The sequence below is a fragment of the Lutra lutra genome, chromosome 17, assembly GCF_902655055.1.
Source record: "Lutra lutra chromosome 17, mLutLut1.2, whole genome shotgun sequence".
NCBI classification, from domain to species: domain Eukaryota; kingdom Metazoa; phylum Chordata; class Mammalia; order Carnivora; family Mustelidae; genus Lutra; species Lutra lutra.
This window is the reverse complement of record NC_062294.1, coordinates 44,140,716-44,168,652: the sequence shown is the minus strand read 5'-3', so window position 1 is coordinate 44,168,652 and position 27,937 is coordinate 44,140,716. Positions and strand designations below refer to the sequence as shown.

General features: G+C 39.3%; 2 protein-coding genes across 4 annotated transcripts in view; both read right to left on the bottom strand.

Moving 5' to 3' along the window:
• Positions 1-86: 86 nt before the first annotated feature.
• LOC125088547 (calcyclin-binding protein-like) lies at positions 87-21,860 on the bottom strand. The gene is given in 7 exon segments (XM_047709755.1): positions 87-255; positions 15,697-15,846; positions 15,909-15,986; positions 15,988-16,184; positions 16,186-16,287; positions 16,496-16,817; positions 21,856-21,860. Coding segments are annotated over 7 exon segments (1,023 nt in total).
• Positions 21,492-27,937, bottom strand: part of ZNF260 (zinc finger protein 260) — a 120,108-nt gene continuing 113,662 nt past the window's right edge. The window contains exons 3-4 of one of the 3 annotated variants that reach the window (XM_047709530.1): positions 27,710-27,757; positions 21,492-27,476 (exon numbers count right to left, since the gene is read on the bottom strand). In XM_047709530.1, coding sequence (XP_047565486.1) covers positions 26,058-27,296 — 1,239 coding nt within the window. In that variant the 5' untranslated portion in view covers positions 27,297-27,476; positions 27,710-27,757 and the 3' untranslated portion in view covers positions 21,492-26,057. Of the gene's footprint in view, positions 27,758-27,937 lie in introns of all 3 variants that reach the window. The other 2 variants (XM_047709531.1, XM_047709529.1) reach the window with 2 other exon arrangements.

Here is a 27,937-nt window from a genome sequence, read left to right as displayed (position 1 = left end):
AGAACTCGCTCCATTGAGCCTTCTGGGAAATGTAGTTTGGAGCGGAGAAAGCGTTGGATGGGCGGTTTGAAATTCGTCTTGATTCTTCACAGCTTGTGTCTGGCTGCACCCCCAAGAGACTCCTGGGAGTGTCTCTGCGTCCAAAGAGTGCGCAGGCGGCCTGGGTCGCCTTTTTGGCCTTTGTTGGGGCGTGAGTTCGGCTTGCGGTTTCTCAGCGCGGAGGAGTTGTGGGACCGGAGCTTCAGAGACTGAAAGCTGGGGTGGCCGAAAAGAAGGCGATTAGAAACTTACGGTGGGATTGGGGAGGAGAGGGCGGGACTGCTAAACTTGAAACGGGGTTGTGGAGGCCAGAAGGGAGAGGTTTCCGAGGATGCGAAGAGGGCTGGTATTTTTCTGTGCTACTAATTTCTGTATGAAAGTCAGGGCCTGAGGACAATGTTGGGGCGATGAGACAGCCTTTGCAGGAAGCAAGTAGTGAGATTCACGGTGTGTGTGATTTAGAATGTTGCGGGTCGTAGAAAGAGGGAGAAACGGGACGAGAGAGAAAGAGGGAGAGGGAGAGAGAGAGAGAGAGAGAGAATGTAATGGGTTATTTAAATAAGTATCACGGTATGTATGACTGGGATGGTATCTTGGAGAGTAATCGCTGAGCCACAATGGTAAAACAGTAACAAGGATAGATTTTCCTAGGACATTTATTTATTTATTTTTTAATTTGATGGGAGAAAGTTTACATAATTGAGCTAAAGCTTGACTTTTGTGTAAAAACAATAGCATTATTGTAATAATGTATTGTTATTATTGTAATAAACTAGCATTTTTATGGAATTGAAATAAAGGTAGCATTGTTTTTTTAAAAGAGGAAGTCTTGTTTGAAAGGAACTTTTTTTTTTCTTTTTTAATGGGGTGCTTGCTCTTGCTTAGAGTACAGACCTTAGAGACAAAGCAATTCAGGTTTTTGTGTTCTTTTGAGTGTCCTGAGGGAGGGGTATAGGTCTAAGCGAGCTGAGTTGTGAATTTCTGGACTAAGGAGTCAAGTGGGAAGGGTAGTGTCGACCACAGCAAATAGCAGAGAGGTGAATTCCCATTTTCTTAAGAAAAAACTGGTCTTAGATCAAGGAATGTAAGTTTAAAGTTTCTCAAGGAGCCTACTCAGTTAAACTAATAATTACCTCTGGTTACCCCTCGGCCAGGTGGATTTTGTTGGTTATAAAGATAGGTTGCTCCTAATTGCAAAGGTGCTTTCTCCAAGTAATTTACTACAGTTGCTTTTAACATAGTTTTTTTTTTTTTAAAGATTTTATTTATTTATTTGACAGACAGAAATCACAAGTAGTCAGAGAGGCAGGCAGAGAGAGAGAGAGGGAGAAGCAGGCTTCCCGCTGAGCAGAGAGCCCGACGCCGGGCTCGATCCCAGTACCCTGGGATCATGACCTGAGCCGAAGGCAGAGTCTTTAACCCACTGAGCCACCCAGGTGCCCCGCTTTTAACATAGTTTTATTATATTTTATTTTTTTGAAGATTTTGTTTTTAAGTGATCTACACCCATCGTGAGGCCTGAACTCAAAACCCAGAGGTCAAGAATCACATATTCCACTGACTAAGCCAGGCAGGTGCCCAACATAATTTTAAATAAAAGGAGAAAGTCTAAAATTCATGTAAGTAAGTTTTATATATATAGACAAAACCTTGGAATAGGATAAAATTCTTCAGGATAATCTTAGCAAGAAATAAATGAAACCTATTTAAGTAAAAATTTAAAACCTTATGAAGATAAAGACTTAAATGAAAAGTTAAACCATTTTCTTGAATAGAAATCCTTTGTTATAAATGTCATTTAAATTAATTTATGAATTTAACCTCCCACTGAAAATAACATCTTTCTCTAGATAGGTAAATTTCAAATGATTGAGTGCCTGGCTGGCTCAGTCAGAAGAGCATATGACTCTTGATTTTGGGGTCATGAGTTGAAGCCAACATTGAGTGTAGAGATTACTTAAATATTTTTTTAAGAAGTAAAGTTCAAATGTGAAAATAAAGGCAAGAATAGGCTGGAAGAAAAAAAAAGCAATGTGGGGCACATGGGGCTAATCTTATGATAACAAAACATATTCTAAAAGTTCAAAAATTTAAATAATATGAGTTTGTCGTCTGACTGGACAGACCAGTGGGACAGAATAGAGAATCCAAAAATAGAACCAAATAAAAAATTTTAGTGTATGGTGAACGGGGCAGCTCAGATACCCCCTCAGGTGAATGGGGAAAAGGTGAACTTTTCAATAAAGGTGATAGGAACAACCTGATAGACTTTCTAGGAAAAAGAGAGTGGATTATGCCATGTACTGAATGCAGAGTTAACTCCAAATGGGTCAAAATTCAAAACTGAAAACTTAAATTACAAAGACTGAAAACTTGAGTGAATTACTTTATAACCATGGACGGGAGAAGGCCTTTCTAACTTCAGATTTTTTTTTTTTTTTAAAGATTTTATTTATTTTTTTTGACAGAGAGAGATCACAAGTAGACAGAGAGGCAGGCAGAGAGAGAGAGAGATGGAAGCAGGCTCCCTGCCGAGCAGAGAGCCCGATGCAGGGCTCGATGTGGGGCTCCATCCCAGGACCCTGAGATCATGACCTGAGCCGAAGGCAGCGGTTTAACCCACTGAGCCACCCAGGAGCCCCTAACTTCAAACTCTTTTTTTTTTTTTTTTAAAGATTTTATTTATTTATTTGACGGAGAGATCACAAGCAGGCAGAGAGGCAGGCAGAGAGAGGAGGAAGCAGGCTCCCTGCTGAGCAGACAGCCCAATGTGGGGCTCGATCCCAGGACTCTGAGATCATGACCTGAGCAGAAGGCAGCGGCTTAACCCACTGAGCCACCCAGGCACCCCCTAACTTCAAATTCTAAAAATCAAAACATAAAAGATTAATTATCCCTACTAAAATGAAAAAAAAAAAAGTTAAAGTGACAAACTGGAAACATTTGCATTTTATGTAGCAAATGACTAACCTCCCTGATAAATAAGGAGCACCAAAAAAATTTGATTGAAAGACTAATAACCAGTAAGAATGGAAACAGAGATTAACAAATAGTATACAGAACATAGTCTATAGGTTCTCAAATATATGATAATATGCTCAACCTCATTCATAATCAGATAAATTCCATTAAAACCATATAGAGATACTGATTCTTACGGACTAGAGTGGCAAAAACTCCCCCAGTTTGAAAACCTATATTGCTAGAGGCCTGCAGATTGGTACAAACTTTTTGGAAGGCAATTTGTCAACATCTTTCAAAATTCCAATTGCATTTAACTTCTCACTGAGCAGTCCCACTCTGAGATTTTTATCCTATAGCTATGGTGATGTATATCCAAGACTATTCATATAGCAGTCTTTACAATATTGAAAATCAGCCATAAATAAACCATTGAACATAATGCAACATTATGTAATTGGAGAAAAACTAAGAACACGGTCTATGGCCTGATACAAAAAGCCTCCAAAATATATTAAATAAAAACAAAAACAAGATGCAGAACCTTATGTTATACTGTTCTAATTTTTGTATAAGAAAGGGGGGAAATGGATAAGAATAAATACTTGTGTTTGCATAAAGAACTGAAATTTACGAGAGAAACTAATAAAAGTGATTTCTGTGGTAGCCATTGAGGGCAAGAAGGTGGGTAGAGAGAAGGGCATTTATTTTTCACTATGTACTTTTTTGGGACATATTCTTTATATTATGTATAAATATTATGAAGATAAATATGTTTTTATTCATTGTCATCTTTTCCCCTTATCTTTTTAAAGTTAGATTCTGTCCTTGGTCATCTTCTTCTAATCTGTACTTTTTTTTTTTTTTTTTTTGAGCACCCGTATCCATACCATGGCTTCAACATTTACTGACTTACGAGCAACAAGTCTGTTTCCACTATGGGCCAATCATTTTTTTTTTTTTTTAATTATTATGGAAGTTATACATAAGATAAAATTTACCATTGGGGAGCCTGGATGGTTCAGTCGATTAAGTGTCTGCCTTTTGGCTCAGTTCATAATCCTGGAATCCCTGGGATCAAGTCCCAGGTAAGGCTCCCTACTTAGTGGGGAGTCTGCTTCTCCTTCTGACCGTCCCCTCTCTCATGCTCTCTGACATTCCCTCACTCTCAAATAAATAAAATCTTTAAAAAAGAAAAGATAGAGGATGCCTGGGTGGCTCAGTCAGTTAAGCGGCTGCCTTCAGCTCGGGTCGTGATCCCAGTGTCCTGGAATCGAGTCCCACATCGGGCTCCTTGCTCGGCAGGGAGCCTGCTTCTCCCTCTGCTTCTGCCTGCCACTCTGTTTGCCTGTGCTTGCTCTCTCTTTCTCTCGGACAAATAAATAAATAAATCTTAAGAAAAGAAAAGATGGGGTGCCTGGGTGGCTCAGTGGGTTAAAGCCTCTGCCTTTGGCTCCGGTCATGATCCCAGGTTCCTGGGATCCCCCCCGCTCCCTCCCCCGCTGCCCCCCCCGCCTGCCTCTCTGCCTACTTGTGATCTCTGCCTGTCAAATAAATAAATAAAATCTTAAAAAATAAAATTTATCATTTTAACTTTTTTTTAAATGTACAGTTCAGTGTCATTAGTACATTCTCATTATTGTGTAATCACCACCACTATCCATCTCTAGAAATTTTTCATCACCCTAAACTTAAAACTGTCCACCCTCCCTTCATCCTGTAACCATTATGCTACTTTCTGTCTCTATGAATTTGACTGTTTTAGGTACTGCTCATGGAAGTGAAACCACACAATATTTTTGTGTGTCTGGATTATTTAACTTGGCATGCAATATTTTAATGGTTCATCCTTGTTATAGTCTATATCAGAATTTAATTCATTTTGGGTGCCTGGGTGGCTCAGTGGGTTAAAGCCTCTGCCTTCAGCTCAGGTCATGATCTCGGGGTCCTGGGATCGAGTTCCGCATCGGGCTCTCTGCTCAGCAGGGAGCCTGCTTCCCCCTCTCTCTGCCTGCCTCTCTGCCTATTTGTGATCTCTCTCTCTCTCTGTCAAATAAATAAATAAAATCTTAAAAAAAAAAAAAAGAGAATTCATTTTGAAGGCTGAATAATATTTCATTGTATACTTATACCACATTTTGTTTATCCATTTATCTGTTGAAGGACATCTGAGTTGTTTCCATCCTTTGGCTATTGTGAATAATGCTGCCGTGAACATGGCTGTAAAGATATGTCTTTGAAGCCCGGCTTTCAGTTTTTTGTGTGTATATCTAGAGGTAGAGATACTAGATCATATGGTAATTAAGTTTTTAATTTTTGGGGGAGAAATTCTCATACTGTTCTCCTCAGTGGCTGCACCAATTTACATTCCCTCCAGCATTGCATAAGGATTCTAATTTCTCCATATTTCGTATTTCATCATAATTTATCCATATTTCACCAACACTTGTTATAACCTGAGTTGTTTTTTTTTGCTAACAGCCATCCTAATGGGTATAAAGGGTGTCTCACTGTAGTTTTGGTTTGTATTTTTTATTTTTTAAAAGATTTTATTTATTTATTTGACACAGAGAGAGATCACAAGTAGGCAGAAAGGCAGGCAGGGAGAGAAGGGGAAGCAGGCTCCCCGCCGAGCAGAGAGCCCGACTTGGGGCTCGATCCCAGGACCCTGAGATCATGACCCAAGCCAAAGGCAGAGGCTCAACCCACTGAGCTACCGAGGTGCCCCTTTGTTTGTATTTTTTTAATGATTAATGATGTTGAGCATTTTTTGGTGTACTCATAGACCATCTATATATCTTTCTTTGGTGATGTGTGTATTCAATTCTTTGCTATATATATATTTTTAAAGATTTTATTTATTTATTTGGCAGACAGAGATCACAAATAGGTAGAAAACCAGGTAGAGAGAGTGGGGGGAAGCAGGCTCCCTGCTGAGCAGAGTGCCCGATGTGGGGCTTGATTCCAGGACTCTGAGATCATGACCTGAGCTGAAGGCAGAGGCTTAACTCACTGAGCCATCCAGGCACCCCAGTTCTTTGCTATATATTTTAATTGAGTTGTTTTATTGTTATTGAGTTATAGTTTTTTTTTTTTTAGGAGTTCTTTATATATTCTGAACAGATAATGATTTGCAAATATTTTCTTCCATTCTGTAGATGATCTTTCCACTCTGTTGATAGTGTCCTTTGTTGCGCAAAAATTTAATTTTGAGGAAGTCCAATTTAACTGTTTTGTTGCCTTTGCTTTTCTTTTTAAATTTTTTTAGAGAGAGAGTGAGTGAGTGTGTGAGAAAGGAGGCGTAGAGGTAGAGGGAGAGGGAGAGAGAGAATCCCAAGCAGGCTCCACACCCGACATAGGCTCAATCTCACAACCCTGAGGTCACGACCTGAGCTGAAATAAGGAGTTGATTGCCCAACCTACTGAGCCACCCCAGCGCCCTATGTTGCCTGTGTTTTCAGTGTCACCTTCAGAAAATCATTGCCAAATTTAATGTCATGAAGATTTTCCCTTATATTTTCTTTCAAGAGGATTATAGTTTTAGCTTTTTTGTGTAGGTCCTTTATCCCTTTTAGGTTAATTCTTTTATATGGTGTAAGGTAGGGCCCAACTTTATCCTTTTGCATGTGGATATCCAGTTTCCCCAGCACCATTAGATTATTTCCATGCTTATGCTAACATATTTATAATATCCTGGTTGTTTTGAGGGTTTCCAAGATCACCCTAAGGTTTGATGATTCGGTGAAGGAGTTACAAGACCCAGAGAAACTGTTATATTCATGGTTATGGTTTATTACAGCAAAAGGATACAGATTAAAACCAGCAAAGGAAAAATGAGCATAGGGTAGGACCCAGGAGAGAATAACCATAAGCTTCCAGTTGTCTTTCGTAGTTGCACGGAGAGCACTTAATTCTCCCAGCAGTGATACGTGACAGCACCTGCAAAGTGTTACCAGCTAGAATCGCTTACTTGAGCCTTGGCATCCAGAGTTTTGTTTTGTTTTGTTTTGTTTTTTAAAGATTTTATTTATTTATTTGACAGAGAGAGATCACAAGTAGACAGAGAGGCAGGCAGAGAGAGAGAGAGAGAGGGAAGCAGGCTCCCTGCTGAGCAGAGAGCCCGATGCGGGACTCGATCCCAGGACCCTGAGATCATGACCTGAGCCGGAGGCAGCGGCTTAACCCACTGAGCCACCCAGGCGCCCGCATCCAGAGTTTTTATTGGGGGTGGGTCACACGGGGATGAACACTCAGATGAATGACCTTAGCTATTCAGGCTCTAGTCCCCCAGAGGTCAAACTGATACAACATAGCTCAGTACCCCAGGCATACAAAAGCAGGTATTCACCATAAATCACGTTGTTAACATAAACTATCTGGTGTGGCTTTAGGTTTCAGAGATTCAAAGACACCTTTATTAGGAAGGATTATCCCAAGTGCTCAGAGGCTGTCTCCCAGGAGCTGGTCAGGCACCAGTCCTTTCTTTGAAATGTGTAAGGTTTGAGCATCCCAAGCTTGCCTTTACTACACACTTGTATAGATGGTTTTTAATGTATGTACTAGTTTATGAAAAACCCCAAAATTGGAAGTGCTGAGTCAGAAGTTAAATGTATTTATGATTTTGACAGATAAAAGTTGCTTGCTATTCAAAAATGTTAGTCCAGTTTATTGTCCTACAAGAAGATAAATGAAACGGCCTTTTTTCTGTTCTACTATAACGCCCATTTATTCATTGAATATATATTGAGTGCTAATTATACAGTAGACACTCAAGATACATCAGTAAACGAACAGGAATCCCCATCCTTGAGATTTCTATGTAGTATTGCCAGAGAGTAGAGGGTTGAAAGAGATAGTAATCAAATACATAAACTGTGTATGAGATCAGATGGTAATAAATGGTACAGAAAACAATAAAACAGAAAAAGCAATAAGGAATGAGAGGAGAGTTGCAACTTGACATAGAGTTGTCAGGGATGATCTCACTGTGAAGGTCAAATCTGGCAAAGGTATAAAAGGGGAGAAGGGAGAGAATCATGGAAATTTGGGAGAAGACCATTCTAGGCAGAAGACAGCCAGCACAAAGGCCCTAAGTGGGGCCCAAACTTGAGGTTAAGGGCACAGTCCTCTAGACTTTTGTAATCAGCTGCAAGTTCAGGGCTCCCCATGGCCACCCTCACTTCTAGACAGCTCCCTACAAATGTGGAGGTCTCACAGATGCCCTCAGTTTTGATAACTTGCTGTAGCAAGTCTCGGAACTCAGGAAAACACTGTACTTGTTGTTACAGTTGTATTGTAGCAAAAGAATACAAATCAAAACCAGCCAAAAGAAAAGACACACAGAAAGATCTGGGACTTAGAGTCCCAAATGTCAAACCTTCTGTGTCTCCATGGGTGTATTACCCTCAGATGTCAGTGAGTGGCATTATTCATGGAGTATTGCCAACCCAGGAAGCCCACTCAAGTTTTTATGTCCAGAGTTTGTTTGTTTGTTTTCAAAGATTTTTATTTATTTATTTGCCAGACAGAGATCACAAGTAGGCAGAGAGGCAGGCAGAGAGAGAGAGAGGGGGAAGCAGGCTCCCCGCCGAGCAGAGAGCCCGACGCAGGGCCCGATCCCAGGACCCTGAGATCACGACGTGAGCGGAAGGCAGAGAGGCTTTAACCCATTGAGCCACCCAGGTGCCCCTATGTCCAGAGTTTTTATCAAGACTTCGTTACATAGGCACGACTGATTGAGTCATTATCCATGTAAACAAAGTTGATTTCCAGCCCCCTCCACTCCCTAGAGGTCAGGGGTTTGTGTGGCTCAAAGCCCCAAAGGTCTAATCACACAGTTGGGCTTTTCAGTGTGGCCAGTCCCCGCCCTGAGTCATCTCCTTAGCATAAACTGTTGAGGGGTCCACCATTAAGTCACCTCCTTATCATAAACTATCAGGGCTGGGGCCTACCATGAAGAGAAACTCTCCTGTCACTTGGTAAATTCTAAAGGTTTAGAGATTATCTTCTAGGAGCCCAGACAAAAGTTTTAGGTAAAGTTAATTCTTCACTACATATCCTCTAGTAATCTTTTTTTTTTTTTTTTTTTTTTTTTTTTTAAAGATTTTATTTATTTATTTGACAGAGAGAGATCACAAGTAGACGGAGAGGCAGGCAGAGAGAGAGAGAGAGAGGGAAGCAGGCTTCTTGCTGAGCAGAGAGCCTGATGCGGGACTCGATCCCAGGACCCTGAGATCATGACCTGAGCCGAAGGCAGCGGCTTAACCCACTGAGCCACCCAGGCGCCCCTCCTCTAGTAATCTTGAGGAGTTATGTAGTCAAATGCAATAGTAAAACTAGTATTTCAGGTTTTTGTTTTTGGCTTTTTTTTCTTCCTGAAGACATTTCTCAAGTTTTTTATTTTCTCTATACCTGTTAGTTAGCTGTTCTCTGGGGATATTATCTTATCATCCTCTTGGGCATTTTCCTACATTTATTTCCTGTGTGGGGTTCCTTCTGCCCTTGATGTCATCTCTTCCTTTCTCTTGAGCTACTGCAGTTGTCCCTTGAACAACACTGATTTGAACAGCCTGAGTCCACTTCTGTATGCATTTAAAAAAAAAAAAAAAATATATATATATATATATATATATATATAAATATAAATATAGTACGGTACTATAAATGCATTTTCTTTTTTCTAGCTTACCTTGTAAGAATATCGTATATAATACATATAATGTACAAAACATGTGTAATCAACTGCTTATGTCATCAGTAAGGCTTTTGGTCACCAATAGGCTATTAGTAGTTAAGTTTTGGGGAGTCAAAAGTTACAGAGGATTTTAGACTGCATGGGGTCCGTACCCCTAACCCCTGTATTGTTCAGGGGTCAACTGTACTTCATTTTTGTGGAATACATCCTCCAGTAATATCCTGGATAAAGTATTTGGGCCCCTGCATGTAAAAAAATGTCTTTATCTTGTCTTCTCACTTGATTAATAATTTGGCTAGTTTTACACTTCTAGGTTAACATTTTTTTCCCTCAGAATTTTGAATGCATTGTACTATTTAAAGATTTAAAGATTGTGTCTATGCTGGGAAGTCTATGACCTTTGGATACTTGTCCTTTTGTATAGGACAGGTTTTTTCCTCTACTTAAGATGATCTCCTTATCCCCAGAATTAAGAAATTTAACAACAACACACATTATTGCGGGTCTTTAAAAAAAACTGTTTGGGGGGCACCTGGGTGGCTCAGTGGGTTAAAGCCTCTGCCTTCCGCTCAGGTCATGATCTCGGGGTCCTGGGAGTGAGCCCCACATCGGGCTCTCTGCTCGGCAGGGAGCCTGCTTCCCTTCCTCTCTCTCTGCCTGCCTCTCTGCCTACTTGTGATATCTGTCTGTCAAATAAATAAATAAATAAAATCTTTAAAAAAAAACTGTTTGGAAGGACACTGTGTGTTTTTTAATATGGAGATTCATAATGTATAGTTTTAGGAAATTTTCTTTAGTTCTTCGAAATTTTGTGCACTCAATTTTTATCATTCTCCCTCTGGTTGTCTTTTTATTTCTTATTATAAAAATTTCAAATATATACAGAGTTACAGAGAACTATATTTAGATCATTAGCAAGCATTTGGATTTATCATCTTCTTTTCTTTTTCTTTTAAAAATTTATTTATTATTTTTTAGTAATCTCTACACCCGGCCTGGGGCTTGAACTCACAACCCTGAGATCGAGAGTCCCATGTTGTAAGGACTGGGCCAGCCAGGTGCCCCTAATCCTCTTAATTTCTAGTCTTTTCCCCTGCTGTTAGGGTGACCAGTGATGAGGGCAGCAAAGAATTGCACAGAGAGTGGAGCAACGAGTAGGACAGAGTTCATTCACTCTCCAGGGGAGGAGAAGGGCTAGACATCCAGAGAAATGTCAGCCCCAAGTTTCTGTCAGGCCGACTGAAGGGATTTTGAAGGATGTAAGAGGGTCCTAGCTGTGCCTATGGGAGATGGGTATGGGGAGTAGGTGGCCAGGTAGAGCAGGAGGTGGGAGAGGGAGAGAAAAATCCCAAGCAGACTCCCTACTGAGCCTGGAGCTTAATCTGGGCCTCAATTCTAGGACTGTGAGATCATGACCTGAGCTGAAGTCAGATGCTCAACTGACTGAGCCGAGCCACCCAGGCATTCCACCCCCTGCCCCCGGACCCCCAGAACTTGGTTTTAAATATGTATCTATACCTCAGTGTTTTGTTTGGGAGAATTAACAATTTTAGTTTTCATTTGTTCTTGCTGGAATACAGAAATAAGATTGATGTTTATAGGTTGACCTTGTACTCAGTCTTGATAAAGTCATTTATTAGTTTTAGTTTTTTGGTAGATTGTTTGGAGTGTTCTAGTTAGATGATCATGTCTGTAGAGACAGTTTTAGTTCTTATTTCCATTTTGATGTCTTTCCTCCTCCTTCCCTTCTCTTCCGACTCCTGTTCCTTCTTCTTTTTTTAAAATTTTTTTATTTCGATGGTTAGGACTTCCAGTATGACATTGAATAGGAGTAATGAGAGTGGACATCATTGTGTTGTTCCTGATCTGGGACAGGAGGCAATTCAGTCTTTTACAATGAGTGACAGGTCCTCTATTAGTTTAAGAAAGGTCATTTCTGTTCCTAGATTGCTGAGAGTTTCCATCATGAATAGACATTAAATTTTGTGAAATGTTTTTTCTGCATTCATTGATAGGATCATCTGTTTTTGTTTTTAGTTTGTTACTATGGTGTATTACATTAATTAGTTTCCATATATTAAACCAGTGTTGCATTCCTCAGATAAAAACCAGTTTGTTGGGGCACCTGGGTGGCCTCTGCTTTCGGCTCAGGTCATGATCCCAGGGTACTGGGATTGAGCCCTACATCGGGCTCTCTGCTCAGCGGGGAGCCTGCTTCCCCCTCTCTCTCTGCCTGCCTCTCTGCCTGCTTGTGATCTCTCTCTCTGTCAAATAAATAAAGAAAATCTTCATTTCATCTCTTAACAAGTTCAGTGTTTATAACACAACATTGTTGTTTATAATTACTATACTGTGCACTACATCTCTGAGATTTATTCATCTACTAGTTGCAAATTTGTATTCTTAAACAGTACATCTATTCCCCCAGCCCCTAGCCCTTGGTAACCACAATTTTACTCTCTGTTCTTATGAATTCAGTGTGTGTGTGTGTGTGTGTGTGTGTGTGTGTGTATGGTTTTTGTTCTTTTTTTAAGATTTCATATGGAAGTGATATATAGTGTTTGTCTCTCTCTGTCAGATTTATCTTATTTAGTATAAAATCTTCAAGATCTATCCATGTTGTTGCAAATGGGAGGATTTCCTTTTTTCTCATGCCTGAATATTATTTGTATGTGTGTGTATATATACATTATATGCATGTGTATATATATGTATGTCTATTCACATCTTCTTTATCCATTCATTGTGGATGGTGCTTGGGTTGTTTCCATACCTTGACTATTGTGAATAAAGATTTAATAAACATAGGAGTGCATATATCTCCCAACATACTATTTTCATTACCTTTGGGTATATATCCCAAAGTGGGTTGTTGGGTTATATAAAGTGATTATTGATAGATTTGGACTTACTATTGCTATTTGTTAATTTTCTTACTGTTCCATAATTTCTTTGTTCCTTTCTTTTTCTCTTGCTCTCATCCTTTGTGATTTGATGATGTTCTATAGTGGCTTGCATGGATTACTTTATCTTTTGTGTCTCTATTGTAAGTTTTTGTTTTGTGGTTGTCCCAAAGCTTAAATAAGCCATCTTGGAGTTATAATAGTGATTTTTGAACTGATAACAAATTATGATTGGATTTGCCTTCTAAAGCTCTACTTTTTTATTCTGTCACCATGTTTCATGTTTTTGATATCACAGTTTTCGTCTTTTATCCTGTATCTATTAAGTTATTGCTATTATTCTTATTTGTACTAATTCTGTAATTCAATCTTCAATTAGGTTTATAAGTGATTAACTCACCACCATTACAACATTAGATTATTCTGAATTTACCTATATATTTATTTTTACCAGTGAGATTTATACTTTCTTGTTTTCCAGTTACTAATTCATGCCCTTTCTTTCATCTTACAGAAGTCCTTTTAACATTTCATGTAAGGTTGGTATAGTGATAATGACCTCCTTCATCATTTGCTTGTCTTCAAAACACTTTACATTTCCTTCAACTCTGAAGGACAACTTTGCTGGGTAGAGTATTCCTGGATGGTTGATTTTTCTTTTCTTTCAGCACTTTTTGGTATATTGATTGTCCCACTCTCTTCTGGCCTGTAAAGTTTCTGCTAATAGTCTTGGGGGGATTCCTTTGTTCATAACAAGCTCTTTTTCTCTTACTGCTTTTAAGATTCTCTCCGTGCCTTTAACTTTTGACATTTTATTTATTTATTTATTTTAAAATATTTTATTTGAGAGAGAGAGAGAGAGAGAGTGCACTAGAGGGTAGGGAGGGGCAGAGGGAGAAGCAGACTCCCTGTTGAGCAGGGAGCCTGACGTGGGGCTTTCTATTACTGGGCCCTGAGATCATGACCTGAGCCAAAGGCAGATGCTTAACTGACTGAGCCAACCAGGTGCCCCTAACTTTTGTCATTTTAATTATAATATATCATAGTGTGGGTCTCTTTCAGTTGTTCTCTTTTGGAAACTTCTGGGCTTGCTGGATCTGGACATTTGTTTTTTCACCCATGTTAGGGAAGTTTGCAGCTATTATTTCTTTGAACAAATTATTTGCCCCTTTCTCTCTCACTCTCCTCCTCTGGGCCCCTATAATGCAAACATTTTTGTACTTAATGATGCCCCTTAAATCTCTTGTAAACCTTTTTCTTCTTTTTTTCTTTTTGCTTCTCTGAGTAGATGAATTCTGTTACCCTCTCTTTATGTTCACTGATCCATTCTTCAGTTTCATCAAGTCTGCTCTTGAATCCCTCTATTGAATTTTTCAGTTCTATATTTTATTCTTCTGCTCTTTTATGTTCAGTACTTTCTTACTGAAAGTATTCAGTAAGTATTCATTTTCTTTACTGAAATTCTCACTTTGTGCATTGTTTCCTGACCTCAGTGGGCATCTTTAGAACTATGATTTTGAACTTTCTATCAGACAAATCATTTATGTCCTTCTCATTAAGGTCTATGTCTATGATTTTTATCTTGCTTTTTTTGTTTGGAGCAAATTTTTCTGTTTCTTCATTTTCCTTCACTGTGTTGGTTTCTATGTATTTGATAAAACAGCCACTGTAATCAGTCTTGAGTGGCTTTGTTTAGGAGATGAACCATGTCTTAGCTCTTGGTTGTTTCTTAAACCTTTATGCTTGTCCAAGCTTTTTCTAAATAGCTCCCAGTTGTTAAGAGTGTGTCAAGACCTATCAGTGTCCCGAAGGGAAGAATCTCAGTCAGCATCTAGATTCAAGCTCCTTGGAACCACACCCTCAACAGCAACTCTTTCGGGGAAAGACTGGGAGATGAGTGTTTCTGTCCTTCCTCTGCACGGAGCCCTGGCAGCATAGCCAGTTAAGTTCCTTAGTTTGCTCCTGTCTTGTTGAACCAATCAACATACCCCCACTGGCCACCAGAAGCAGACAATCAAGGGTTGTGTCCTCTGAACAGCATCTACCACAGTCAGGGTGCCAGATGTGTACACAAGTTCCTTTCTTGGAGTTCCCATTAACCTGTGTCAGGGCAGAGGAACAACATGAAGATTGTGTCTGCTGGTATCCTCAGTCTCTGCAGAGAAATGTATTTGGCCTCTAGATGTTTGCTAAATTAGAAGACTAGCCCTCAGCCTACAGCTTTTAAGATGTAAGTCTTTGTGGTAAGACTGGGAGTTTCAGTCTTCTACCTCTGTGCTGAGCCTTTAGGGGATGGATGACTGAGACTGTAAGTAGGGTTTTTTAGTTTGCTATAGTCTGTGGGTCTCATGGATACAATCCCCATTTGCTTTCAGAGCTAGATATTTTGAGGGACTGTTTCTCAGGTATAAGTCTTTTTTTTGTTTTATTTTGTTTTTTTTTTATGCAAAAATTCAGGTTTTATTTTTACTTATTCTTACATTGGTGAGAGCTGATAATCAGGAACTTATAGGCGAAAAACAACTTTTATTTTCTATGTCTTAGCTGAACAAAAATACATTTACACAGTGTGGCATTTTCATTAGAGATGACTTGCTTTTTTACATTTAACACAAGAATACAGTATTATCCTTTTTCGAACAAAATGCCCAGATTACTAAGGAAACCATCTTTGGGGGAAGCATTTAATAAGCATATTTTATTTAAATAAATCCTCTAGGAGGAAATGGGAGAATTCACTGCCTTTACTTAGAAGAAGGCTGTGTAAGTAGTTATCTGTCAAGTTTATCTGTGCAGCTCACCAATGTTTCCTCAATGGCAATATCAGTATTTCCACATCACAGTTCCCAAAATGGCTTTAAAGTTTTAAAATTCTGTGTCTCGGGACGCCTGGGTGGCTCAGTTGGTTAAGCAGCTGCCTTCGGCTCAGGTCATGATCCCAGCGTCCTGGGATCGAGTCCCACATCAGGCTCCTTGTTCGGCCGGGAGCCTGCTTCTCCCTCTGCCTCTGCTTGCCATTCTGTCTGCCTGTGCTTGCTCTCTCTCCCTCTCTCTCTGATAAATTAAAAAAAAAAAAAAAAAAAAAAAAAGGAAAAATAAAATTCTGTGTCTCCTTTGGCTTGCTTCTCTCTTGATTCTGCCCAGGCTTTATTAATGGTTTGCTTCATATCATCATCTCTAGCTTCATAAATTTTCTTTAGAACATTCATCAATCCCTCACTAGGATCTGTTTCAGTGTCATAGGAGGGCAAAGACTTTGCCCTCTTTCTTTATCTTTGCATTCTTTTCTTTCTCTTTGCATTCTTTCCTTCTTTTCTTTCTCTTTGCATTCTTTTTCAACCTGAATAAGGTAGTCCCACCATGAGTTTTCTGCTTTCTTTCTACATAAGAACAGTATCTGTCTTGACTTTTTTTGAACTGCCTTCCACAGAGATGGGTTTTAAGTGATTGTTCACCATCATGGAGTAACTCTTCCCATTTAGATTCTTTACCAAAAGATCAAATAACTTCTCTGTGAAATGTACCTGCACATTCTCAGTGGGGACTTGATGAATCCCAGTTAAGGTAATGTAGATTTGCACAAACTTAATCTGACTGATCCCATCTGTAATTACTGATTTTCACTGTATATCCTGTTGCAATGGGAGTGACCACAGCAGTTGGCTTTTCATTGTCAAGAAGTTTTGCTTTGGGGGCGCCTGGGTGGCTCAGTGGGTTAAAGCCTCTGCCTTTGGCTCAGGTCATGATATCAGGGTCCTGGGATCGAGCCCCACATCGGGCTCTCTGCTCAGCGGGGAGCCTGCTTCCCTTCCTCTCTCACTGCCTGCCTCTCTGCCTACTTGTGATCTCTATCAAATAAATAAATAAAATCTTTAAAAAAAAAAGGAAGTTCTGTTTTTCTCTGTGATTTCTGCTGCCTCTTGTTCTTGATTTCTGTCTTAGTCTTGGATTTTTCAGCTGTAAGGGTATCACGTACTCTTTTTCTAGAGGCCTTTTCCAGCAGCACCTTCACCTCTTCTAGATCTTTCTGTAGCTCTTCAATGCTAAAGCCATGGTCAGGCTGATCAGGCAAGGCCCAAGCTGCAGACACGCAGGGGAGAGAACAGGAAACACCGCACCAAACGCGCTTAACCGGATACTGGCCCCACCGGCAGGAGTCGCAGTGCTCTAAGCCGGAGCTCGCACCGGAGCTGGTGCGAGACGTGGCCCCCAGATATGTCCTTTTTTAAAAAAAAAATGACTATTTATCTGAGAGCCAGAGAGTGAGCAGGGGGAGGGGCAGAGGAAGACTGAGAGAGAACCCTCAAGCAGACTCCCTGCTGAGCACAGAGCCCAACTTGGTCCTCGATCCCAGGACCTTGAGACCAGGCCTTGAGCCTAAATCACAAGCCAACCGCTTAACTGACCGAGCCACCCAGATGCCCCTCAGCTATAAGCCTTAATAGTGTTGCGCCATACATGTGGTCCAAACCCTTCGCTCATTAGGGAGAAGCTAGGATTTGAGTTCCCTCCCGATGGTTTGCCACTGTGCTGGGTTGGGGTATTTGTGAAGATTGTGTGTCACCCTAGGAATAGAGAGAAATGGGTTTTCTCTTGTTGCTTGATGTATACCCAAAACAAGGTCAATCACCTCATTTCTGGATTTTTTTTGAGGGATTTATTCCATGTGGAGTTGTAGATTTGGTGTGTGTCCAGGAGCCTCTTATTTACCGTCATGAACTAGAACCATCATTGGCTTCTTAATCTGAATCCACCTTCCAAGGGAACTGAGTGAATGAGCAGAATGTGACAACTGCAGTAGTGGCTTGAGTATAACAGTAAGTGTTCACTTACCATTCTCAGTCTTCGCTCATAACAATTCCAACTCTTCCCATCCTACTGATACCAAATAAAAACTATTCCCCCATGGTTTGAACCATCTTGGGTCCAAGTAGTCGTTGCCCCTGGTCTAGGAAGTGATTCTTTTTTTTTTTTTTTAAAGGTGTTTTTATTTGAGAGAGAGCATGCACATGTGTGCACACAAGTGGGGGGAGGGGCAGATGGAGAGAATCTTTAAGCAGACTGCCTGCTGAGCCCACAGCCCCTGAGATCATGACCTGAGCTGAAACAAGAGCTGGACATTTAACTGACTGAGCCACCCAGGAGCCCCTGGAAAGTGATTCTCATAGATCATGTTAGCAAGTTTTCTCCTCTCAAAAGTTATTTATCAAAATTACTAAAAGTCAAGAGCATGGGGCGCCTGAGTGGCTCAGTGGGTTAAGCCTCTGCCTCAGGTCATGAACTCAGGGTCCTGGGATTGAGCCCTACGTCGGGCTCTCTGCTCAGCGGGGAGCCTGCTTCTCCCTCTCTCTCTGCCTGCCTCTCTGCCTACTTGTGATTTCTCTCTGTCAAATAAATAAATAAAATCTTTTTTTAAAAAAAGCATAAAAGTATGGGGTAGTCTGAAATATTTATATATTGTGTTGTGTGTCATGTGGCCATTTATGTGCTGGGCTTTCTGAATTTCCAAATATGCATCGCCCCACCCTTTACCCATAAATCGTTATCTAACTGAGATTTAGGACAGTTAAGATGTATGGAGTCCACATACTACTTTTATTATAGATAAAGGCAACTTGGAGTATGGTCACTGTGGGAGTCCAATGAGCTTTGTTTGGACTCCAGAAATAAAGATCCTGACCTAGTGAATCGTGACAGCAGCAAAAACAGGCTCTGAATCTCCAAGTTCGTATCTTGATCTAGATAGAGCATTGGGGAACACATGCTCTATGCAGACAGGCAGATTCTAAAGTGAAGAGAAAAGAAGTAGGGCCAGGACACCCCATGCCTTTTCTTCCAAACTCTTTGTATTAATCTGGATCCAATGTGAAGACAGGAGACTACACATTAGTTAAAACAGGAGATGTTTAAAGAATTATTATTATTATTTGTTAAAGATTTTATTTATTTGACAGAGATCACAAGTAGGCAGAGAGGCAGGCAGAGAGAGAGGGAAGCAGGCTCCCTGCTGAGCAGGGAACCCGATGCGGGGCTCGATCCCAGGACCCTGGGATCATGACCTGAGCCAAAAGCAGAGGCTTTAACCCACTGAGCCACCCAGGTGTCCCATGTTTAAAGAATTATTAAGCACCAATAATACTATAACTATTAAGATGGAAGGGGACTGTAAAGGGACTCCAGAGCTGAGGCAGAGTACCCAAGGATGGACAAACTTGGAAGGGAAGAGGTTCACATTTCATTGAAGACTACTAGCTTGTAGAGAAGTTTGCTGGATTGCTCAGGCATATGATGTGATTCATAGTCATTAGGCAGTTAGGTGAGCAGAGCCTAAGAGATAGGCATATAGAGGGTCTTTGGGGCACCACTGTGGACACTCCTGGAACCTGGAGCTGTAGAGACCTTTCTCTGCAGGAACCTAGCACATATCCGTGAAGGGCTTGGGCCAGAACAGCTCCAGGTAGCTATGTGGAACAGAGGTCAGATATTTGCTTGCATGAGCCCCCCAGTGTGCATGTATAGGCCTATGAAGAGGGTACAGGGAGTACAGACCTAGTTGGGGTATAGACACATGTTTGAAAATCTGCTGTGATGCCTCTGACTTGGTCAAGAATGGAGAAAACATGGTGGCCAAAAGCTAGAGAAAAGCCTTCAGAGGGTTTGTAATGAAGTAAACTATGGGGCAAAACTTTAGAAAAGAGAACCTACTTCCAGAAACCTGGAAAAGAAGCCACACCAGAACTAAGGAGAACTCGCTCCTTTTGTAATCTCTCCAGTACCTTCTCATGACCAAGCTTACTATTATGCCAGCTGGTTTAAAAAAAAAAAAAAAAAAAAAAAGTTTAAAAAGTTAAGATCTGTTATCACCCATCAGGCAACAAAAGGTTAATTTGGACCAGAGAGGCAATAAATTCTCCAATCAACTCTTTGGATTTACCTCTCTAGAAGAGAAATAAAAAGTAGGACAAGAAGCCAGGAGTATTTAGGAGAAAAAAAAATCTCTCCTCTTGAAGAATAGATGAGTGGGGGAAGATGCATTCTCCACTAACATTCACAAGCTTTTTCTTTGGTTAATTCAGTGAATCATGCTGGTTGTAACCCTCTGAAACCCATAGTTTACTAGTATAGTCTTGCCTGCATCTTTTTTTTTTTTTTAAGATTTTATTTATTTATTTGACAGAGATCACAAGTAGGCAGAGAGAGATGGGGGAAGCAGGCTCCCTGTCGTGTAGAGCCCGATGCGATGCGGGGCTCAATCCCAGGACCCCGAGATCACGACCTGAGCAGAAGGCAGAGACTGAACCCACTGAGCTACCCAGGTGCCCCTTGCCTGCATCTTCTTGAGACCAGTGCCTCCATACTAACTCTTGCTACCTAGGACATCCTTTTTTGTTTTGTTTTGTTTTTGTTTTTAAAGATTTTTTATGAGAGAGAAAGAGAGGGAGGGAGATAGTTGAGAACATGAATTGGGGGATGGGGAGAGGAAGAGGGAGAAGCAGACTCCTCAGGATCATGACCTGAGCGCCACCCAGGCACCCCCAGGACATCGTTTTGAATTGCTAATGGACATGTATAATTTGTCTCCAGAAGTCTCTGAAATGGGTCATTAATAGCACATTAGTAAAACTAACCCCAAGGTCTTGTTTTGCCCAAGTGCCAACAATTCAGTGACAAAGATTCTTTGACCAAACTTTAGACTCTTGAACCTTCTAGACCTATCTGTGTACTTGTTTATAAACTCAAGATTTAATAAGAATCCTCAGTTTTAACTAGAACCCTCTACCCTTAATACATGATCACCCCTGGTATCTGATCAGGTTCCTCATCCTCCACCATCTCCCAGGTGCTGTGTGATCATGCGGCCTGCTTTCAGCAGGAATCCCGTTTGGTTGATTTAGCCAGAACACCCTTACCCCTGCCTGGTGTTTCCTCTTAGAATTTTTCCCTCCACTGACCCTCACCCTGCTCCATGACTATGCATCTCAACTTGCCCAGTCTTATATTCAGACATGGATTTGCAGTCCACCTTGTAGGTTTTATGAGCAGTGCCTGCTCCTTTTCCCCACCTGCATTTTTTTTTAAATATTTTCTTTATTTATTTGACAGAGAGAGAAATCACAAGTAGGCAGAGAGAGAAGGGGAAGCAGGCTCGCCACTGAGCAGAGAGCCCGATGCGGGGCTCCATCCCAGGACCCTGGGCTCATGACCCGAGCCAAAGGCAGAGGCTTTAACCCACTGAGCCACCCAGGTGCCCCTCCCCCCCACCTGCATTTTGAGTATTGTCAAACAGATGTTACTTGCATCCTTCCTTCATGTATCCTCAAGAGAGGTTAGAATGGATGTACACAAAAAATAAATTTACAAACATGGTCCACTCTGCTTCCTCCAATTTGAGGGGGATACTGGGTTGCCACCTGCTCAAGACCATTATCGATACCACGCCAGGGAGGGTTGGGACAAGAATAAAAATGACAACAAAAGATACTAACATTTGACGATGGCTTTTAACTTACTTGGGCATCTGCTTGTTTGTAAAACCACTGACTGATTTCCAGAGGTACTACAGAGAAAGTTTTTGGCTTTTTTTTTTTTTTTTTTTTTTTTAAGTTTCTGTAAGGGAATGATAGCTTGATGATTCCTAGTTCAACATTTTCAAGATGTCACCCCCGGAACTATATTTTTCACTTTTCCTGTTTCAACAATTTTTATTTTTAAATGACTAAGGTAGGGGAAGTTTTACAAATTGCTGAAAATTAGACCTTATTAATAATGTAGTTGGGATTTTACTCTCTTAATGAAAAGCGCTTTTGTCTTACCATATACTAGGAGCATAGGAGAATTAAGCAGGAAAGGAATTGTCTTAGTTTAGGCATTATAACAAAATACCATAGACTGTGTGGTTTAAACAACAGACATTTATTTCTTACAGTTCTAGAGGCTGGGAAATCCCAAGATCAAAGTGCCGGCAAATCCTGGTGAAGGTCCAATTCCTGGTGTGGACAGCTGTTTTCTCACTGTGCTGCACTCACGTGACCTTTCCTCAGTGTATGCATGGAGAAAGAAATCTCTTTTTATAATCTCTATCTTCCACTTCTATATATGGGTACTGTTCCCATCATGAATGTCCCACCCTCATGACCTAATCTAAATCTAATTACTTCCTTTATAGCCCCATCTCCAGATACCATACACTAGGGATCAGGGCTTCAAAGTATGAATTCTGAGGGGGCTACAAACATTTAGTCCATAATAGGGACTTACCTCATTCACGCAACTAACAAAGTTTTTAAAATATAATATTAAGCAGGGATGGCATTCAAATTCCTTTGTTCAGGACCCTCATGCTGAAGGACATGATTACAGTTTGAACAAATGCAAAGGCACACTACGATTTGGGTCAGAAAGACTTAAAATCCAAATGTCATTTCTCCCAAAATAAATATATAAATTTAATGCAGTTCCAACTAGAGTATCAAAGAGTTTTTGTATTTTGAGAACAGTCTTCAGTTATATAGGAAGAAACTTAGAATAGCCAATAAAACAATGAAAAACGGCAAGGAGGACTTGGTCTGTTACACGGTATCAAAATACAGTAAGGCTAATGTTAAACCAACTTATCAATTAATATGGTATTAGTACAGAAGTAGAAAAATAGATTAGTGAAACAAGAGAATACAGAAATAGGTCTTGGTATAAATGAAAGTACAAGGCAGTTTCAGTTGAATGAGGAAAAAATCATGTGGTTAAAGGATTACATAGCTGAGTTTCAGCTGAATAGAAAAGGATGACACTGTTGGTGAGGAATTAGGAACAGGCCTCTCCCACTGACCCATATCTGGAAAGATGACCTTAGATTTGACTTTCTACCAGTTTCCTTGATGAAAATAGCTACTGTAGATTCCTCATTTGTATCCTGTACCTGGTTGGGGGTGGGGAGAACTGTGAATTGGCAGGTAGACATCGAAAGCCTTGTGACTAAGGCATCATAAGTCTTGGGAAACCAAGGCATCAGTTTCACTGTGCTCAAGTGGGTATCGGTCTTACAACTGGGTGTGCTGCATGGGGGCACACCACGCGGATGCAGTAGTGGTTTATCATAAGATGTCCTGGATGAGAATGTTAATGTTTCCCAGCGCTTAGGTGAACCGCACCCATGCTGACCTTTTCTCCCCTGAGCCACTCAGAGGGCCTGGAAGCTTGTGCTTGCTTGCCCAGTTGCAGTATTGTGAAGGCAGTTCTGTTTTTTGTTTGTTTGTTTGTTTTGGTCAGGGCAAGGCTAATGATAAACTGGGTTAAAGCCTGTTCTCTTTTTTTGATTGCTGGTTCAAATCCGTGATTGCTGCTGGTGGACACCACAAGTTGGTGTCAGAACTGTGTGACCGGCTGCTAAGTAGATGGGTTATTTTAACAAATGGTGCTTGTATAACTAGAAACCCATCCAGAAGAAAATAACAAGGAATCCTCATTTCATAGGACGTTAAAAAATGAAGTTCTAAATGGATTAATATTTACATATGGAAAAAAGCAAACAATAAACAACTTGCAAGAAAACCTAAGAAATAGACAATCTAGAGATTAAAGTATCTTCTTAACCAACATAAGCTTAGAAAAAATTAATACATATCTGGTTACAGAGAAATTTAGAGTATTTTTATGGAAAAATCATTTTTTAACAAAAATTAGACAATTCCTAATGTCTATTAAAGAGCTAACAATATGAAAATTTACAAAGAAGCAAATCTAGGAGCAAGTGGTTACATTCATCAAACATGAATTTAAGTAGTATGTTACCATCTGTTGCAGGGTTAAAGGAAAGTTGTGTTTTTGAAAATGATAGCATCTATAAAAATAAAAAAAATAGCCTATGTCCTTTGATCTAACAATCTCTTGCCTGTAACTATCCCCCAGAAATAAAAACATGTGAAATTTAAGTCTGATTTTGAGAGTATTTACCAGTGTTGTTTGTGGTGACAAGTAACTACCAAAAAGTTGAATCAATAGGGGAATGTCAGAGTAAATTTAAAGTATACATACAGTATCATAGATATTACTCATTTTACTCTAGGTGACGATCCTAATCATTGTTGCCACCCTGGCACTAGCTAACTACAGGCACCAAAAGGTAATCCTAGTTTGGTCTGAACTGAGAGTTCTTAGTTGCTCTGGTGACTTCAAAGCTGCACAAGCTCAAAGGCAATCAAAAACACTTAAGAAATATGAGAGAAATGCTTACTGAAGAATGGAAGAAAATAGAGGGTAATTTAGATTCATGTAGATATACATGTTATTTGGGTATGTTACCCCAGACAAATCAGTTCCCTGGCATTTATAATCTTATCTCAAGACCAACCATCAAAACCACTAATAAGCAATGTAGTGCTATGGTTCTATTAGCATTTCATTATTTTGAATTTAAAAGAAACTGCTATATTTGAAATATGCCTAAGATTTGAATGTTGGCTACACACTTTTATCACTATTTGAAAAGAGCACTAACAACTTTTTATATGTCAAGTTGTTGTGGAAAGGGACCAAGTAAACAAAAACCCTCAAAAAGATTTGCTTCAAATATAAGAATATTGTTTAGGTCTCAGATCTCCTTTTTTAGCACCATTTTCTGCAAGGAAACAAATGGGGGATTGGTTGAGTATATCTAGCAGAATAGAAAAAAAAGTGAGGTTAAAATTGAAGGTGAAATGCAAGAGTTGACATTTTACTTAGTGGCATATTTAAAAATTTAAGGGTAACTTGGTTTCCTCATTTTAAAACACCAAATCCTCAATGCCAATACTGGTTATGTGTACTTTTAAAGTTTCTGATAAATATTTTCAGTAGAAATAAATTCTTAATATCAGGTCTGTGCATGTATTATTAAATGGTATGATCCTTAAATGTGTGTAACCCAACCAACCTGTAGCACATTCATGCTATAATTTTAAGTAGAGATCACACAGATTAGTGATGTCACATGCAAGAGTAAATTTAAATTAAGCTACCATCCCAATTTTAAGAAATGACTTACAGTAAAGATATGATTCTAGAAATATTTCCTATAAAATATTAATGTCTATCTGGGATTGGGAGTCTATTATTACATATACTCCATGTACAGCTTTCCTACCTCTATGTTTTTTAATTTTCAGAAATATCACAAAGAAAAGAACACACATATTACCACAACCCAGAGGTAACTAACATTTTGTTATATTTACTTAGAATCTTTTTAATGATAGGTATTTAACCAACTGAGCCACCCAGGCACCCCTATGATAGGTGTTTAGATACAAAACTGAAGTATCTAACTACCATGGTTGGTCCCGTTTCTTTTCCACTACCATTCTTTCTAGAGGCAACCACCTTTGGGAATTTGAGTGTGTATCTTTCCAATCTATTCTTCAGTTTTACATAAAAATGTTTATCCATAATCATTGCTTATTAATACTAGTGTTTGCTAGTGTTGACTTAATTCAAATTCACAGTTATGATTATATTTATCCCTTTGTTGTTTTTACTCTACATGACTTTTCAGGTCTTTCTCTGTTAATATATTTAAATATATATCACCTGTTATACTTAACTACTAGAGAATATTCTACTATGTGCCTATAACACATTTTATTTATCCATTTCACAAGCAACAGACATTTGTTTCCAGTTTTTTTGCTAATGTAATTCATGCTTTAACATAAATATACACGACTCCCTAGACACATGTATCGGTTTCTTGCGGATATGCATGTATACTTGAGAGTATCCTGGAATCTATTTTAGAAATTCCCTCCTACTCCACAAAGGTTTTAAAACATTCTCCTATAAAATTCTTATATTACGAAGTTTTGCTTTTTGCATTTTAGTCTTCAATACTTTTGGATTTCATAATAAATATTTTAATGTATTACTACAGCAGAGATCTATTATTTTTCCACATGAAGAGTCAGTTACCCTGAGACCATTTTTTGAATCATCCATGATTTCATTTTCCTACCAACCTTGAAACCACCTCTATTAATAAACAATTCCCTATAAACGCATGCATGTTTCTGAATACAATATTCTGTCCCAATCTCTGATTTCTACAAATGAATCAAGAACAAATAATTCTGATTACATATGTAGTGAAACACTTTTAAAATGACAATTTTGTCTCTCAATGTCAAATCTTTATACCTCTTAATGCATCAGGGAGGCCTTCCAGAACCATGTTGCTTAGTGCTCATGACTGGATCCTTACTTAATGAGATTGCTCCTAAAAGTACATCATTAACAGTGTCTGTTGTGGGAGTTCTGGGAATAGAGGTTTTCATGATACTACGATACTTATTAAAATTGTTAGTATTTAAATTTTGAGTTGTTGAAGTATTTTCCACATTCATGTCGCTCTACTGTAAAATGAATTTTCAGTATACCATTAAAGTGTGAGTTCTGATGAAAGTTTTCCTAAATTCAAGGCATTCATAGAGCTTTTAGTGAGCATGAATTCTCTGGTGTCTAATATGATGTGACTTCTGGCTAAAAGCTTTCCCACATTCACTACATTGATAAGGTTTTTCTCCAGTATGGATTCTCATATGCAGAGCAAGAGTTGAGAACTGAGAGAAGGCTTTCCCACATTCATTGCAACCATAGGGCTTCTCACCTGTATGGCTTCTCATATGAACAGTAAGAGATGAGCTTTGACAGAAGGCTTTCCCACATATTTTACATTCATAAGGTTTATCACCCGTATGAATTCTCACATGTACAATGAGTGATGTGATTCGAGAGAAGGCTTTTCCACATTTATTACATTCATAAGGTTTCTCTCCTGTATGAATATTGTGATGTTTAATGAGGTATTGCTTCTGCCTAAAGATTGTTCCACATTCATTACATTTATAGGGTTTCTCTCCAATATGAATTTTCTCATGCTCAGTGAGATTTGATTTGCCACTGAAGGCTTTCCCACATTCTTTACATATATAGGGTTTCTCTCCTGTATGACTTCTCTGGTGTCTAATGAGGCTAGACTTCTGAATGAAAGCTTTCCCACAACCTTTGCATTCATATGGTTTCTCTCCAGTATGTATTCTTTGATGGATGATGAGGTTTTCCTTCTGGCTAAAGGCTTTTCCACATTCATTACATTTAAAGGGTTTCTTTCCACTGTGGATATTCTGATGTTTAATGAGGTATTGCTTCTGGCTGAAGGCTCTTCCACATTGATTACATTCAAATGGTTTCTCTCCCGTATGAATTTTCTCATGCTCAGTGAGATATGATTTGCCACTGAAGGCTTTTCCACATTCCTTACATGCATAGGGTTTGTTTCCAGTATTATTTCTCTGATGTTTAATGAGACCTGGCATCTGAATAGAAGCTTTCCCACATTCGTAAAGTTTCTCTCCGGTATGATGTTTCTGGTGAGAAAGGAAGTTTCTTTTCCGGCTGAAGGCTTTTCCACATTTATTACATTTATATGGTTTCTTTCCTGTATGACTTCTCAAATGTAGAGTAAGGGATGAGACTCGAGAGAATACTTTACCACATTCAGTACATTCATGTGATTTTTCTCCAGTATGCATTTTCTTATGCTCTATGAGGTTTTGCTTCAGGCTAAAGGTTTTTCCACATTCATTGCATTCATGAGGTTTCTCTCTACTATGAATCTGATCATGCTGAAGGAGATCTGCTTCAGGCTGAAGGCTTTCCAACATTCTTATCATGCACAGATATTTTTTCCAACAAGAATTTCTCAGTATTTCTTGACATTTGACATAGATAAAAGCTTTTCCACATTCATCAAATTCATGTGTTTTCTCTCCAATATTAATCCTCAGGTGGCTAATGAAGTTGAATTTATGATGAAAGACTTTACATTGTTTATACTGAGATTAGACAATTACCTAAGGAATGAAATATATGACATCATTGTATTCTTAATCGATCTTTCTTAGATCGCTTCTCTTACATTTAAGTATAAACTATGTTCTAAATTCCCTTAAACTGAACCCTATACACAGAGATACAATCTTAAAAAATTAGTGTCTGTGTTTAGAGGAAATACTTTTCTGTTACCCAGGTTTTCTGAATTTCTTCTTAGCTGTATTTTCATGGAGAAGGAGGAAATGTAACTCACATGTCTTCCATGTTGTGTCTATTGACTTATAAATTTCCCAGACCTTTTCTAAAAGGGAATACAAAACAGAACAAACAACAAAAGAATCATTGAAAAGAGCTAATAACATACCATGCCTAGCATGTAGTAAAAATTCAATAAAATAGCTGTTATAATCATCAATATCACTCTACTTGTGATTTTTTCCCCCAGTATTATTAATATAATTTCAGAAATGTGGTATTATAA